The sequence below is a fragment of the Alternaria atra genome, assembly GCF_907166805.1.
Source record: "Alternaria atra isolate CS162 genome assembly, contig: 25, whole genome shotgun sequence".
In the NCBI taxonomy this organism is placed as follows: Eukaryota; Fungi; Ascomycota; class Dothideomycetes; order Pleosporales; family Pleosporaceae; genus Alternaria; species Alternaria atra.
The window spans coordinates 2384137-2400581 of NW_025091323.1; the positions used below are offsets into that span (position 1 = coordinate 2384137).

Consider the following 16445-nt stretch of genomic DNA (forward strand, 5'->3'; position numbering starts at 1 on the left):
TGTCGTGAGACGACATGATCGAGCTTTGCTGCAGTACACCCTCACACAGCACGTTCACCTTCTACCATTGTGCGGGAAAGCAGTACCCGTACCTTGCACCTCGGGTGCTACATTTACGCCGTGACCGCAATGAGCAAGCAGTAAGATTGGGTTTGAGTCATGCGGGGACGCGGGAGTTTCCAAGCCACGTTGTCTAAGAAAACACCCTTAGGAACCATATGTATGTGACCTGTAACTGGATGCTTGTTGTCCTGCTCTCTGGCTAATCTATGATATACACCACCATGACGACGCCTTCGGTCCACACCAACATCCCAACATGAGAAGACGAAACAGTTCAGGTGCAAAACCTCCGTGGACCGAAGCTGGAAAATTTGACCGGTTAAGTGGTAGACAGCAAGGAGGCAATCATGACGACATCACACGCGTTCAGCTACCGATCATCATTGGTACCGATGTGCACTGCCCAGGTTTGTGGCACTGAAGCCGCGGTGCATGCCGGGTGATCGAACCACTGTCTATACGATGCTTACTGCGAGTCACCGATTATTTGGATGTGAAAGAGCAAGAAGCAGCAGTGCGCCCCCGCTAAAGGACGCGTAGCTAGCAAAAGTCCACGACTACCGATAGTACGGGCAAGTACCGGTGCGCTGTTCACAGGCGGAGACGTGATCCTCCGGCTGGTAGCTCGCAGCTAAACATTTGGCGTACCAGCTCCCGCTTTAGAGTGTCGGCACCTGCCAGCGCACTCGCGCGAATAAGCAATTAAGCTCGTCGTCTCCTCTTTGTCCGAAAGGAGAAGCAAAACGCCGGAGCTGAAAAAAAAGGAGCGAAAGTTTATTTTTCGAGCGACCCAGGTAATCGACATAATCTACCTTCGCAGCCGCCATTAGTTTGACCGCTGACCAGGTAACCTAACTTAACGTCCCAAACTTTCGTTCTAGCTCGACACCCTTATTTCACGACTACCGAGCAAAACCAAACCTGCCTACCACCTACCCCGAAACTCAGCTCCCGGAACTCATTAACCTAACTCACGCCACGGTAAATTTTCAACGTCCGGTCCGGCTTTTATCTCTCCTAATCCCTTCCGGCTCATCATCTTCTTAGCAGCGTGAATCTCCATCCCGAAATACTTCCCATCTATCAGGCAAACAAAGACATTGCATTAGCGGACCAGAGTCTCCAAGTCTAGCTTCTAGATGCGAGATGTCACACAGGCACAAGGTTCATCTGGGCTTTGCTGACTGCTTTGCACGTGCGCACCTTCAGCTCCGGGCCAAGAGTCACAGCTAGAGCAAAGACAATAACTATCTCACAAAAACGGCAATAGTCAAAAGCATCGCCCTAACTCCCTATTGCACTCCACATCCCGAAAGTTGTGACAACAATAAGTTCTTACAGTAATTTCCTCTATAGAGCTAGTAATCAACGGTACGGCGCGACAGCGGTTGGACATCGTGCTTGAGCACCACACTTGAAGGTCAGTACTGTGGAGACTGTCCCAGTGATTAGAAATTACATAGCACACATTTAGTGGATGAGGTAAGCCGAGGCTGTTCACTTAGGACTGCAACTACTGTCTCTTCAAGTGGGGAAAGTGGAGATGAGCAACGTTAAAGGAATACAGGGCGATTGGATGAACAATGCCACGGGCAATACTCCCGATTCCTTTTCTAAAGCAGCGGCCAGAATGCTGTAAGCTACCAGAAGTCTAAGTAAGCGGCTGGTACAAGCATCATACGATGACCAGGGATGAGGTTGCTACATGTCTCCCATATGCGCAAGAAGGGGAATGGTCTCCTTTGTGAATGCCAAAAATCAAACACTCGGCGCAATCTCCAGCGCAGTAGCGAGAAATGATGTTTTTCTGGTGGAGTAGGGAGGGATTGGGTAGCAGAACTAGGTCGTTCGGGATAGAATGACCGAAGTCGATGTCTGATCAGATCCCATGTCGCAGTAGAGGAGTAACGCATTATAATACACGGTAAAGTGCCTATACCAACCCCCCTCCCCCCCCCAATGCTAGATTTCATTTGACAGCAACATACACGCCAAGCCGTTGCAAAACGAAGGGACCAGAAGCTAAAACGCTGGTTACAAAGCCCAGTAGTTGAATACCAGTTTTAGACATGTAAGCATCCGTATCTGTACGTACAACAACAACAAAGTAACATCAATCATCTTCGCTAGTGGATTAGAGGCCCTTTGACTCGGAACATAGTAAGCTTGTAAGCAGGCCTTCTCGGTGACTTTTTTGGAGTCTTGGAAACTTGAGGTCAGCTGAGTGTCTTCCGAAACTCTGCTGTAGCTTTCCTACATCTACCCGAAAGTAAAAGAGCTGTTAGAAATTGGACAGGGTGTCTCTTCTCTAGCATACCTTATACAAGAAGCTATGTTATACTCCTTTATAAACTTTTATCTGTGTCCAGAACTTTCAAACCCCCAAAAAAGTAGAGAAGAAGGTTCTAGCTTAGGTGAGATGTTGAAATTAACTTTTGATGCTATATCCAGAGCATGTTTACAAGGAGTGTCGCTAAACAGGCTCAAGAAGAGCGAAATCTGTAGCCATGACTTGCAAACCAAATATCTATAGGAAGTGACCTAGCGCTATTTCGAAGCTACTCCAGCACTAGTGGTACGATTGGTCAAGTATAGCCAACATCCTTACCAATATGTAATTTGGTTGACACAACACGAAAATACCACAACTTGCAAGGAAGGAGTATCAGGCTGTCAATACGTACAGGCGAACTAACATTGCACACCAATACTTCATCGTTGGAGAAGACATTCGGGATGATAGATTGCACAATCGCCGATAAAACAGAAGCGAATCGACCAAGCCAAACTGAGAGCGTAAAAGAGGAAGAGGTAGGAGAAAGGCCAGGTCATCACAACAGCAATGTGTTCCCCAGCGCCTTCATTTTCCGACTTTCCAAAATGGGGTCAGTCAAAATGCTCTGATTGTCAACTATAAGAATAGTTAAGACTATAGATTGTTGTCCGTCTTGAACTTGTCCCATGCCTCATTCAATGTGGCAAAGACAGCTGCACTAATCATCTTCTGCTCCGTAGTCGCCGTTTGGGATATCTGTAACAAGAACAGGTTAGCAATTTAATCTCTCACAAGCTTGGTTTTCAAAGTCTTCCCAGAAAAGGGAGAAGGGGGTAAGCGGGAAACATACTTTATCGGGATGAACCTTAGCAATAGCCTTCATATAGATAATCTTGACCTTGTTCGGCATGACCAGATCGCCCATGTTGACCTTCTTCCAGCCTGCACCCTCCCAAAGCACTTTATCCAAGCTACCTAGTAAAGCACGCAGGTTATCTGACTTGGTGCCCTTCCAAGCAATGAGCTTTGCGTCGACTTGGTCGGTAAGGGCGAATTTCTCGTCGTCTGCGCGTTCGGCAGCGGCATTGGCTGCTTTCATGCGCTTGACGGCTTCGGAGTCGTTGGCAGGACCGCCACCACCAAGATCTGACATGGCTGAGGGTCTGGGAGCAGCGGGCTTGCGGGCTGGAGGCGGACGTTTCGCGGCTGCTGGAGCATTGTTGTTGCCGCCGTTTGCGGCTTTCTCGCAGCGGTTGCGGCCGGAGATGGCAATGGCGCCACCTACACCGTTTTGAACGGCTTCTTTCCATACGCCATGTGCATCTGCCCACTTCTCCATGTTCTCAAGGGCTTCGGCTTTGCGCATGAGAGCTTTACCGTAAAACTCCTTCATGTCCTTTTCGCCTTCTATTCCGCCTGTAGCAATCTTCTCGCCCTCTCCTCTTGACACGCCAATTATAGCCAAGGCTGCGTCGGCATCAGCAATCGCCGCTTTCGGATCACCAACTTTGATGTTGGTGACTGCACGATTGCAGAGTACAATTATCGTGACAGGATGTGTTTTTGGAAGAGGACTCAGTGCTGAAGAATAGGCAGTGTGTGCAGCGGAGTAGTCTCCACGTTTGAATGCTTCTGATCCTCTTTGCCGATTAGCTGACGACGAACTGAGAGCCGAAGACGACACTGGAGGTATCTGTCGCGGTGGTGCTTTTGGTCTGGGCGGGGCTGGCGTAGGGGCTGGACTTCGAGCCTTTGGTGTTGAAGTCGCTTGGAGGAATGGGTTGTTAGATTTCGCTGGCGTCGATTGACGTGAAGGTTGCTTTGGGGGTGTGGGGTCTGAAGAGAAGAGATCTACTTCTGGTTGTGGTTGCGGTGTAGTCTTCTTGCGGCGGGCAGGGCTAACGTATGCCTGGGAACTCTGTTCTTCTACCTCCTGGCGGGTCAGTCGCGTTGCTGGTCGTTTATCCAGACTTGATGGTTGCTGTCGCTGTGATGGCGATTGAGACGACATACGATCTGGGTAGCCATTTCTTCCCATTTCTTGCTCTCTTCTTTGGCGTACAGGTAGCGATTCAGCTTGTTGACGCATCTCGCTCGTTCGAGATGGCTTGGTGGGTCGTCCACCAGCCTCCAGCATCATAGCCTCATCTGTCGCCGATTGCTCATTCTTTTGCTGTCGACTTGAGCGAGGAGCAGCTTCCGCAGCCTGGGCATCTCTCATCCACTTTGGCATATTGGGATCGCCCTCTTGCTGGAAATCGGCCATGGCCTTCTGTACTTGCTTGCGGCCCGTCTTCCATAGGGAGTTTGCTGACTTGAAAAGGTTGTTGCCAATTTCAGAAGCCATTTGCGTTACGTCCTTCTCTTGGCCTTCTGGTCTACGCTGACCGGATCGACTTCGTACTTCATCGTCTTGCATCCACGCGGGTCTAGAGCCGCTCGCCCGTGGTTCTCTCGACGATTCTCGTCCGTTAGGTCTACTATTTCCCCGCCTTGGGCGCTCATCAAGCTCATCGGGCTCTCGGAGCGACCTATCCTGGCTCTGCGTATGTGTCTTCTGTTTCGCCTCGGCATGCGCTTGGTTCAACAGCCATCCTACAGCAGCCTGCACGTCCAAGCCAGACTCGGTGGTAGCCAGTGCAATCGCCGACCTTTCTGCTGGAAATCCCATATCCACTAGCTCAGCGACAGCTTTGTCATGTGCGTTTTCAGGACCTGGAGAAGCTTGTTGGCGTGCCTGTGAAGGTTCCTCTACGGGTGCTGGCTGGAGCTCTTCCTTCTGCTGGAACTCAGAAACAGGCTTCCCTAGCAAGCCTAGTATATCGTCGTCGGCTTCGTTGGTTGGGGGTGGCGGAGCAGGCGAAGTCGACTTTTGCGCCATTTGCTTGAGACCAAACATATCATCATCGTCGTCCAGAAGCGCATTGTTACCAGAAGAAGGTTGTGGCAGTGGTGTATTGCCTCGGGAGACATTTGCGCTATAAGCAGGTGTGCTTCTGCCGCTGCTTTGGTTTGGTTTGGGAAAGTGACTTGAGCTATCTACGGGAGCTGCCGAATTGAATGCTGCGAGGAGGTCAGCCTCGCTGGGTGAAGACACCTCAGGCCGTCTCGAAGTGGTGTCCAGGCCTGCGAAGGGCTTATTTATGGTCTTGGACAGGCCATGGTTGGTAAACGGATTGTTCGAAGGACGCGGGGCGCCAAATGCCGCAGGCTCTGGCGTGCTCTTCCCGCTCCCTAACGTGTCCCAATGGCTCGACTCAGCACCTCCGAAGGTAGTATCCCATTGTTTCCTCTTCTCCGCTTCTTGTCTTGCCTTCTCCTCCTGTATCTGTTTCTGGCGTTCCTGTAGCGAGAGATTGCTCGTTGGGGCTTTGGACTTGTTGGAGGACACGAGACCAGCGAAGCTATCGTTTGCGGGGGTTGCTGGTTTCGAGGGTAGCTTGAACTGCTGAGCGCCGCCGGAGCCAGCTCCAGATTGCTGCGTAGAGAGCGTGGAGATGGGCGTGGATCGACCGGAGAGTTGAGGCGTGGGGCTCTGGCGGAAGGGTGGAAAGGCCGCGGGGGTGTTGTTAGTTGTCTTTTTGGCGGGCTGCGACCAGTCAAGGCCGGCTAGATCATCCATCGTATTTGTTTTGTTGTGTGGGACGTTTCAAAAGAGTGTGCAATGGAAATCATATCATTATTGCTAGTTGGGTGCCAAACATCAGGACTGGTTGTATTGACCGCTTCACCATGGCCGGTCGCGCTTGCGCATGCTCGCTTCGCGCCACAGTCCTGGAAGCACAGCCACAACACGTGACAGATGCAGGGTCCACGAGCCTACTTTGCGAGGGTCGCTGGCATAGCTATCAAATGTCCAAATTTTGACTTGATCAGTTTTTGGCATACTTACATGGTATTCGCAGTCAACTCGACCAAAATCTTGGAATACGCGAATACGATATAATAAGACTGTACAAATCTCGAAAGCCTCACATCTGCTGCATAACATGGAGAGCAAGCTTTTCAGTGTAACACAGGCAAGAAGAGCCGACATATGTCGCAAGTAAAGTGCCACGGAGCCCCATCTTCGCAGCTCCCGCGAGCACGGACTATAACTCGGATTCGGAGCTATCTGCGTTCCTGGACCACATGCTTGCGTCGGTACCTCACAACGCATTGGTGCGAGCAGTTCCTCCGACCTGACCAATGCTCGGTGTCGATTGCTGGGTAAACAAAAAAGGTAAACAACCGGTAAAGAATTGTGATTGCGGAGTCGGGCAACAGGCACGAATAGAGTGAGCGTATCCGGATCCACCAGCTGTCAGGTTAAGATGCGGTCAGTGGGCTTTGTCGAACCGCGACCGCGGAGATGGTGGCAGTAGCACGTCCTGGCGCGAGCGGACTGTCCCGACTGCGCGACCCCCCTGAGGGTCAACGCAAAGCTTTGCAAGGCCTTGTTCCCAACCACATCGAATCGAGATGATTTGGCTCCGTGGTGTCAGAGCTGACTCGGGCCGAAGGGATGCAGTCATTCATTACTCGTAGGCGGCACGGTAACCGCAGCCGCGAACCCTTAGTGTTGCTGGCTTGGAAGTAAAGACTTGTTTCGGCAGTTGTGCAGAAGGTTACAAATCATCGAGAAGGATTCATCGGACTGTGCGTGCAAGGCGTCTTATTAGGCTGATCATAACAGCCAGCTCGTGCCTGGGCGGGAGAGGACAGTCGACACTCGGCGCTCAGGCAACATGGCGGATTTGCCGAGCCGCGAACCCGCGGCCACGGTATCAGACTTGACCACCCGCCTATCCCCGATGTAAGCGATAAGGTGGATGACTCAGGCTGTGGGCTTTGGGCATACTATTAGTAAAAGGGCCCATGTCAGGAGAATGTGCAAGAATCCAGGTTTGAATGGATGTGGATAGCGATGCTGATGTTGCAGAGACGGAGCAGGGCGTCGAGGGGATATAGCATAACTGGTAATGAGGTTGCATTTGATGTGTGCAAGCCGCTTGCTAGCCTGAAGAGGGTCAAGACCGATACCTGGTAGAAGTACTTTGCGTCTAACCACAAAGGGGGTGTGGTGCGTGCCGCAGAGCTCGCAGCTGGAGCAAACGGTTCATAGGTCAGGTACAGAGGCAGCGACTATACCGTGAAGGGAAGAAACAGCGACCTCGCATCAATAGACGCGACGAGCAGTCGGGACCTGCAGGGTGGATAGGTCTCCGGAGGGCTTCGAGAAGTGCGCGGCAGTGGGAAGTTTATACATCGGTCGGGGGCACAGTCGAGTCGCTCAGGAACAGGACGCTCGAGGGTTTATTGCTGCCCCACTAGCGCCGTACATCGTGCCGTCCATTGACGCGGAAGAGGCAGGGGCACTCGGCGAGACTATGCCTGGCAGGGTGGACGCTGCTGTACTATACAACTTGGAAGCGACGCGTCTGGACTCGAGTCTTGCGTCCTTCACCACGTCGTCCCGGATTTGTGCTGATTTGAATTCATGACTGCTCGAGCAGCACGTAGTCTCTACACAAGGTTTCCCACAGCGCACGTGTCGACCCCCTTGCCTACTAAGTAGTCGCTTCCAGATTATTTGTCCAGGGATCTCCCGGTAACGGTTCCGCACTGCCAGCAAGCGCGGGCCTCTGGACAGAACGATCGCCGCCTCTCGAGCAACCTCGCCCGACTTGAACGTGCCTTCCTACCTCCCAGCAAACCTCACCAGAAACGCTCCTTCCGCCAGCACCTCTCACCTTCCGTCGTCGTTGCTCGCAATGCGTCTCTTCAATCGCAAGGGCTCCAAGCCCCAGGTTTCTCCCAACGGCAGCCAGCCAAACAGCTCCAATGGCTCCCTGCGCTCCCCTGGACCCACTCCAAACGGCTCTCGGCCTACCAGCTTCCCAGATATCCCTCTCCCAAAGGCCCCAGATCCAACTCTCGACCCGGCCGGCTATCTGCGCAGCATCTACGCCGTCCGCGAGCGCTCCAAGCTGGTGCTCGAAAAGGCCAAAAAGAATCAGCTCAAGCACTTCACTGTTGACATGAGCAAGTTTGGAGATGTCGCTAGCTTTGTCGTATCCATAATTAAGGTAAGCCTCATTTTGCGGGCGCAAGGATACCATGTTGAAGGACATTGCGCTCTAACATTGCCTGCAGCGCGACTATGCGCCCGACTACGCCGCAATTCCACCCCACGGTCGCTGGCAGCACTTTGATGTCGGTGGCCGCCCGCGAATCGATCAGCTCATGGCATCATGGCCGTCTACCGTAGACAACCAGGAGCGCACTCGCCGTCTACTTGATCTCTTCCTCGTCTCCGTCCTCCTCGATGCAGGTGCAGGCACCAAATGGCAGTACAAGAGCAAGGAGTCGGGCAAGATCTACCGCCGTAGCGAGGGTCTCGCTGTAGCCAGTCTGGAGATGTTCAAGGCCGGCGCATTCAGCAGCGACCCCAAAGAGCCCTACCAGGTCGACAGCGCAGGCCTGAAGAAGCTCGACGTCGCAACAGTGGCGCGTGGCCTGCAGGTCAACGCCACAAATCCAATCGATGGCCTTGAAGGTCGCACTAGCCTGCTGCTCCGTCTCGCAGAAGCGCTACAAAACCAAGAAGTTTTTGGCCTAGAAGCACGACCCGGAAACATGCTCGGTATGCACATCTGCTAGAGTTTGTGATTTTGGCTAACACCCTCAGACTACCTCCTCTCCCACCCAACCACACAAGCGTCATCAGTCCCCATTATACCCCTCCCCACACTCTGGAATACGCTCATGGACAGCTTGACCCCCATCTGGCCAGCGTCGAGGACTCAAATAGACGGTGTACCCATGGGCGACGCATGGCCATGCTCGGTTATGCCATCGCATCCAACCCATCCTTGGGAAAACATTGTGCCTTTCCACAAATTGACCCAATGGATGACGTACTCACTAATGGTTCCAATGACCAAGCTACTCCACGTTCACTTCCCTGGCGCTGAACTTTTGACCGGACTGCCAGAATACCGAAACGGCGGACTTTTCATCGACGTCGGCCTCTTGACACTGAAGCCTGAGGATCAAAAACGCGGTCTCGCACAATACCAGCGCAACGCACAGGCAACCGGGCAACCAAGCATGGAGGTTGTACCAATGTTTACCGCCGACGATGATGTCATTGTCGAATGGCGCGCAGTCACAGTGGGACTTCTTGATGACCTGCTAGTCGACGTAAACAACCTCCTAGGCCTGAGCGGCTCGGATAAGCTGAACCTGGCGCAGATGCTTGAAGCTGGTAGTTGGAAGGTAAGCTTGACGCCACCCAAGTGTTCTTCTGGATGAAACTGACTCGCAACACTAGGGAGGTCGAGAAATTGCTGAAGTGTCGCGGCCCAACACTAAAGAACCGCCAATCATGATCCTCTCGGACGGCACTGTTTTCTAAGATACCCCTTTCTTCGTTATTCCGCGCTTCCTTCGCTTCATTCACATACACACATTGTGCAGCGGAAGCACGTATCCGATACCCACGAGGGTGCCCTTGCCCACGCCGCACCAGTATCTTCTAATTATGGCCAAGTGGGTGGGATTTATGATACACGATCTTGACGGTCGCATTTGGTGGCACAGCTTCTTGTTTATACCTTCTGCTTCGTCACATCAGCCACGTTTATGTCTTATTCTATCCCGAAAACGCTGGCGGTCCAAGCTATCCATTTCATATGTTGTAATAATTCCTCACTTACCATGACTTTTGGAATCTTCGAATATGTAGCTATGTACCAGAGCCTTTTGGATGAGAGTCGGTGGCTTCCAAACACTTCAATTCTCGAGTAGATGATAATAACATGTGAAGAAACTAAAATGCTCGTACCCGCAAAGAGACTGTTAAAAGCAAGGATGATCTTCATACTCGCACGTGTAGGAAATGCGGAGAGCGGAAGAGCCCCACTGCCAAGGAAAGATTGTTGCAGGGCCCCCAAAGGTCGCGCGCGCGCCAGCAGCTGTTTACGGTACGTCATCCCATCGCCAAATTCCGCTCGACGGCGCTGTATTACTATCAGCTTACCATTCTGCCTTCGCTACCGACTAGAGGTTTACCACGAAGCTATTTTCGCGCAACCCACCTCATCGCACCCTCACGTAGCAACCCTCTACCATCGGTCAAGGCCATCACAATGAACTCGATCAAACGGCAGAAGCAGCGCAAGGTGCTGCTGATGGGCAAGAGTGGAGCTGGCAAGTCGTCGATGAGAAGCATCGTGTTTAGCAACTATGTCGCGAAAGATGTCCGTAGGTTGGGCGCGACAATCGACGTCGAGCACAGCAACATCAAGTTTATGGGAAACCTCATGCTCAATCTCTGGGACTGCGGGGGGTGAGGCCACCGGCCAACAGACGACAAGACAACTCAAACTAACTTTCGCAGTCAAGATGGCTTCGTCGAGAACTATCTCAACCAATCTAGAAACCACGTCTTCGGCTCCGTTGCCGTCCTCATCTTCGTCTTCGATATCGAATCGCGCGAATTCGCAGCCGACGTCGTCTCCTATTCCAACATCATTCGTGCCCTCCATGAATGCAGTCCCAGTGCCAAAGTCTTCTGTCTCATACACAAGATGGACCTTGTGCAAGCCCGCCTCCGCCAGGCCATGTTCGACGAGCGCGCCGAGTATATCCGGGAGGCTAGCGAGGGCTTCAAGGATACAGTTGAGTTCTTCGCGACAAGTATCTGGGACCAGAGCTTGTACAAGGCTTGGACAAAGATCATCTACTATCTGATTCCGAACGCGGGCACGATCGAGGCGCTGCTGGAACAGCTGGCAGAGGTCATAGATGCGAGAGAACTCATCCTGTATGAGCGGACGACATGTCTTACTGTCGCGCATGTCACAAGACAGACCGAAGAATCGAATCCCTTCACGGATCGTTTCGAGCGCATTTCGAGCATCCTTAAGACACACAAACAGAGCATGGCGTACGTATCCGTTCCTCACTCTACTTATGTTCTCAGACATGGCTAACGCTCTTTCCCTCCATAGAAGACACACAAACATCCCCGCCGGTAGCGCAAACTTTGCAGAGATGCAGATTAAAACCGGTCGCTTCATGTTCTTCATAACACGCCTCACCGAGAACACAAACCTCGCAGTCGCCATTCCACCTTCCGAACAAGTATTCAACGCGGCCCGCGTAAACATCTTCCAAGTGCGCCCCAAGTTTGCTGAACTCGATATCGCAGCGAAGCCCAGACCTCCGATACAACAGGCGTTTGCTGGGAGTGCTGATACAAGCGATAGCACAGACAAGGGGAAGCAAAAAGAGGTGGGCTATAACTCTGGAGTTTAGACGACACCCGGGCACAAGAAGGATGGTAACAAGATTGAAAAATTGAAAGATAGCTTTACGCCGAACTTGGAAGATGCAGTAGAGAGACACGATGAGGAAACGCTGGATCAAATCGCCAAAGCGAAGACATTCTTACAAACATATCACAATCTCGAGTCGCTGCAAAATCCAGAAACATCGCCGGTACCGGGAGGGGTAGTAAAGGGCCCAGGGGCTACGCTGGTGGAAGAGCAGCCTGAGCAAGCAGGAGTTGGACCTAGCGACTTATCTTTGGAAGTGCAGCCTGCAAGTTCGTCTTCCAATGCCGCTTTTTAACAAGTGCATAATGGAGATTTATATATGACTTCTACGAAGCCTTGAAGTCTGGTGCTGTAATGGGCGCCCAGACTAAAGCTGAACCTGCTGGGGATAATGAGGTAGCAAATGTAGCCCGCGTCGCGACTGACCGAGAAGATGCGCTGGAAATACAAATTCCTAAGAGCTTTCTACATTCGTATTGGTCTGAGCTCGACTTGTTCCCGTCACTTTCACCGAGATGTATGAGTATAGCGTAAGCGCTTGCGCAGGCGCCCAAGCGAGTAGACAGCTTGATCTACACCAGCTCACCAGAGCGATCATGTGCGAGTCTCGATCTCTGCTGTCTTGCTGCCTGATAACCCATGCCGCAGATCCAAGAAATTCACAAGAACGCGCTCTAAGGCAGAACAGTTGGCGCACGTGCAAGGGTTGGGTCGAGCCAAGCGAGAATGCGGGGAAACAACCTCCTCTTCGTCTCGTCTTGATCACGCAAAGCCTCCGGTCAAGTGGAGATGGCAAGGCGCCTTCGCTTTCTTGATTAGACTTTGAGGGACTCGGCGGCAGAAGAGAGACCGCATGTTTTACTATTTCTGCACAACGAGTATTGCATTCATGTTCCTGATGTGTGATACTTGCGATACAAGGCGGCCGCAGTACCGGTCAAGAACATTTGCTGGGTGGGCTGATCAGTTTTTCCCAAGCCTTGGGAATTGCTCAACTTGCATGCATGCATATGCAAAGAGTGCTGTGTTACATTGCACCATCCCGTCAGATCCTTCGTTTCTTTGCCCGGGTTGAGCTGTGTGATACGTAGCTTGGTCGGTATACCAAGATCGGATTGCTGAGAAAAGCCAAGGCACACGTAATATATGGCTGTCTTGTGGAAAAAAGGTGGTGTGCTGTTATGCACAAGGCATATTTTTGGCTTGTGGTGTTGTGTTTTCTGTTCAAATTCGAATGGTCTGGAGAGCTGAAGATTCTCCTGTCGTTCTCGTCACTACTGCACTGGTTAGTTGTGAAGGCGCGATGGTGAGTGATAGCCCTTGACTCGAACAAGCGCCGAGGATGCGCCTTATTATATTATCCGGGCTCCTCGCGGATCGTAACATCGGCATCTGCCTTTAATCCCTCGCTTCAAAACCTCACCAAAGTCGTCGAATCCAAGCTAGGCCAAGCCACCACCTAAGAAAGAGGCAAGTGTTGGTACGCACTCGGCGTACCACTCCGCCTTACCATGCTGCAGCCACCGACGTTGCTCAAGACCGAAGTTCTATGCGGTGATTACTTACCCTGGTCTATCGCTGTATTATGTTATTGGCTGTCTGCCTTGTACCGCGTGATCGTGTTGAGCGTTTTTGCGAATAGGTCGTATGGGATGCATGGATGAGCAATGGTATTGGCATTGACCCAAGACGGGGGAACTCCAGCTTTTGGCAAACGGTAGAGGTAAGCCCTGGTGACATGGAGATATAAGCATGCGATTTCGCTTGAATATTCGCTAGAGCTCTTTTCTACCTCTTCTTTCCTCGTCTTCTTGTCTCTTGCTAGAGGCCTGTATGAAGTGATCTTCGCCTAGCCTTAGGGAGCTTGGATTTGGGCATCATACATACCTAAGCTCTGGTGTGCACGTCTGATTTCTTATCCTGGCCATGTCGGAACCTGACAAGGAGATTAAAATCGAGTAAGCTATTGTGTCTTGTCGTGAAATGAGACACCATATAATGTAAAACTTGGATTGTACTAACAGTAGTTCTTCCAGTCCAGTAGTGGTGGATGAGCACCACGAGCGCAAAGCTTCCATCTTTGACGATGAGCAAAAGCGCAAAGAGAGCGTCGCGCGTCTGACTGCCAATCTTGAGGGGGAGTAAGTAATACCACACCAAATCACCCAAGCACAAACGTGCGCGATTCGAAAATCGCCCAACAGACGCTTTTTGTACCAACTTGCTTACACCAATAAATCTAGAATCCGCAACCCACTCGTTGACATCTCGCGCGAGCAACTCCTAGCCAACGTCCACGACTTCGCCACAGAACACCAACTAACCGACGTCGAACCCCTCCTCGTCAAAGGTGCCCTCCTCGCCCAGTCCCCCGCACTCTTCGAAGAACTCGAGGAACTAGACGAAGCGGACCGTACAGCTGTCCGCGAAGAAATCACCCATCGGTTCAAGCTACCCCGAACACTCTATTTTACCATCATCCTCAACTCCGTTGCAGCTGCTATCCAGGGCTGGGACCAAACGGGGTCTAACGGCGCTAATTTGACATTTGGTCAAGCGTTGGGTATCCCGGATTCTGGGCCTGTGTGTGAGGCGGCAGGGACGTGTGAGAAGAATGGGTGGATTATTGGGTTTATCAACGCGTGTCCCTATATCGCTATCGCGGGTACGTTTACGATTTCTGACGTGTACATGCGACCTTACGCTGACTTGTCTTCTTCACCTCTGCAGTATTCTGTGCTTGGATTTCTGGTAAGTTGTCATCGCATCTCTCCCATTTCAAGTCCTTCTCTTGCTGACGAACTTAGATCCCGTAAATGAACTTTGTGGTCGTCGTGGTACCATCTTCATCGCTGCCATCTTCTCGCTTTTGGCGCCCTTTGGTATGGGACTGAGCCAGAAGTGGGGTGAGCTTGCCGTTTGCCGTGTACTCCTCGGTGTTGGTATGGGACTCAAGGAAGTCACTGTACCTGTCTTCTCAGCGGAGAATGTTCCAGCTAATGTGCGTGGCGGACTTGTCATGTCCTGGCAAATATGGACAGCTTTCGGTATCTTCCTGGGTACGGTCGCTAATCTGGCTGTTATGGTAAGTACTCATGAACGGCCTGATAACTTCACGAATACTAACAATGTGTAGAATACCGGAGCGATTTCCTGGCGCTTGCAGTTCGGATCGGCTTTCATCCCTGCCGTCCCTCTCTGCATTGGAATCTGGTTTGTACCAGAAAGTCCTCGATGGCTTATGAAGAAACGCAAGTATGCTAAGGCCTATCGCTCCTTCCTCCGCCTACGGAACACCCCTCTCCAGGCTGCGCGCGATCTCTACTACACCCATTGCTTGTTGGAGCAGGAAGAAGTTTTGGTTCGTGAAGCTGGAATCAATCCCAAGTCAAACTTCTTTACGCGCTTCATTGAGCTGTTCACCATTCCGCGCGTTCGTCGCGCGACGCAAGCTTCTGGTATCGTTATGATAGGGCAACAGGTAAACAAGGAAGGACAGCTTGTACTAGAGATGATAGCTGACCAAGACAGATGTGCGGTATCAACATCATTGCATTTTATAGCTCAACAATCTTCGCAGAGGGAGGAGCCACGAACAAGGAAGCTCTCATCGCGTCTTTTGGCTTCGGTCTTGTCAACTTCACTTTTGCGTGGCCCGCTGTCTGGACGATTGATACCTTTGGTCGCCGCGGACTGCTCTTGTTTACGTTTCCGAATATGTTCTGGACACTACTTGTGGCTGGCATGTGCTACTACATCCCCAAGGATAGCTCTGCACATCTAGGCTTGATCGCCTTCTTCGTGTATCTCTTCGGCGCCTTTTACTCTCCTGGAATGGGACCAGTGCCGTTCACATACTCGGCTGAGGTATTTCCGCTCTCACATCGTGAAGTGGGTATGTCGTGGGCCGTGGCCACAAACAATTTCTGGGTAAAAACTCCCATGCATGAACCATGTGTGAGACATACACTGACTTCGTACACGTATCTTTAGGCAGCGGTCCTATCGCTTACGCTCCCTCGTATGCTCAAAGTCATGAAACCCCAGGGGGTATTCGGCTTCTACGCTGGTCTCAATATCGTCGCTCTAATCATGATGTAAGTAAATACCCAATTCACATTGCAAAACAACAACAGATAACTAATCAACTACCAGCTTCCTCTGGCTACCCGAGACCAAGCAGCGAACACTCGAAGAGCTCGACTACATCTTCGGTGTTCCTACACGCACGCACATGAGATACCAGGCCGGTCAGAACCTACCATGGTGGTTCAAGACATACATACTTCGTCGTAAGGGTCTCTCTAAGCCTCAGCTTTACAAGTTCGGCGACCAGCGTCCCCCTGTGAGCGTGACGGCACAGATGAGCTATGCTTGGAACACGTATGTTCTTCGCAAGAAGGGACTGGCTAAGCCGGATGCATATGTCAGGGCGACACCCCGCGGCGAGAAGCAGGTTTAGCTCATTTATACTTGGAAGATATTATGAGGCTCGAGGCAGTGATGGTGCGGGACGTATGGCTAGCAGTAGTTTTGAGCTCACGGGGAGCAAGGATCGATAGCCTCATGGGATTGTGGAGGTTGAATGCGTAGGCGGTTGTGGACGCATGGAGTCTTGTCGTTCCTTCGTTTGATACCCTTTTGCTGGCTGGAGTCAGCATTACAGTCTGTCCCTAATACGATAATACTCGAAGTAGCTGGTCTAGCCGCATTCACTAATCCTTCCTCATTCCTCCCACATTTACCTTGAGCGCTATATCATATTCGTCGTCAGAGAAAGAAAT

At 51.6% G+C, this 16445-nt stretch overlaps 4 protein-coding genes across 4 annotated transcripts; 3 read left to right on the forward strand and 1 right to left on the reverse strand.

Moving 5' to 3' along the window:
- Positions 1 to 2992: 2992 nt before the first annotated feature.
- ALTATR162_LOCUS5824 (uncharacterized protein) lies at positions 2993 to 5960 on the reverse strand (the record flags this gene model as incomplete). Its single annotated transcript, XM_043313444.1, has 2 exons — positions 2993 to 3094; positions 3189 to 5960. The coding sequence occupies 2 exons, from the start codon at positions 5958 to 5960 to the stop codon at positions 2993 to 2995; spliced, it is 2874 nt and encodes a 957-aa protein (XP_043169379.1).
- Positions 5961 to 8091: 2131 nt separating this feature from the next.
- On the forward strand, positions 8092 to 9737 carry ALTATR162_LOCUS5825 (uncharacterized protein; the record flags this gene model as incomplete). Its single annotated transcript, XM_043313445.1, has 4 exons — positions 8092 to 8406; positions 8474 to 8963; positions 9009 to 9598; positions 9654 to 9737. 4 exons carry the CDS (start codon positions 8092 to 8094, stop codon positions 9735 to 9737), a joined length of 1479 nt encoding a protein of 492 aa, XP_043169380.1.
- A 733-nt stretch (positions 9738 to 10470) lies between these two features.
- Positions 10471 to 11641, forward strand: ALTATR162_LOCUS5826 (uncharacterized protein; the record flags this gene model as incomplete). The annotated part of the gene is made up of 3 exons (XM_043313446.1): positions 10471 to 10670; positions 10722 to 11270; positions 11335 to 11641. The coding sequence occupies 3 exons, from the start codon at positions 10471 to 10473 to the stop codon at positions 11639 to 11641; spliced, it is 1056 nt and encodes a 351-aa protein (XP_043169381.1).
- Positions 11642 to 13587: 1946 nt separating this feature from the next.
- On the forward strand, positions 13588 to 16123 carry ALTATR162_LOCUS5827 (uncharacterized protein; the record flags this gene model as incomplete). The annotated part of the gene is made up of 9 exons (XM_043313447.1): positions 13588 to 13619; positions 13698 to 13802; positions 13905 to 14326; positions 14392 to 14412; positions 14469 to 14746; positions 14798 to 15142; positions 15193 to 15528; positions 15655 to 15758; positions 15817 to 16123. The coding sequence occupies 9 exons, from the start codon at positions 13588 to 13590 to the stop codon at positions 16121 to 16123; spliced, it is 1950 nt and encodes a 649-aa protein (XP_043169382.1).
- Between the last annotated feature and the right edge of the window lie 322 nt (positions 16124 to 16445).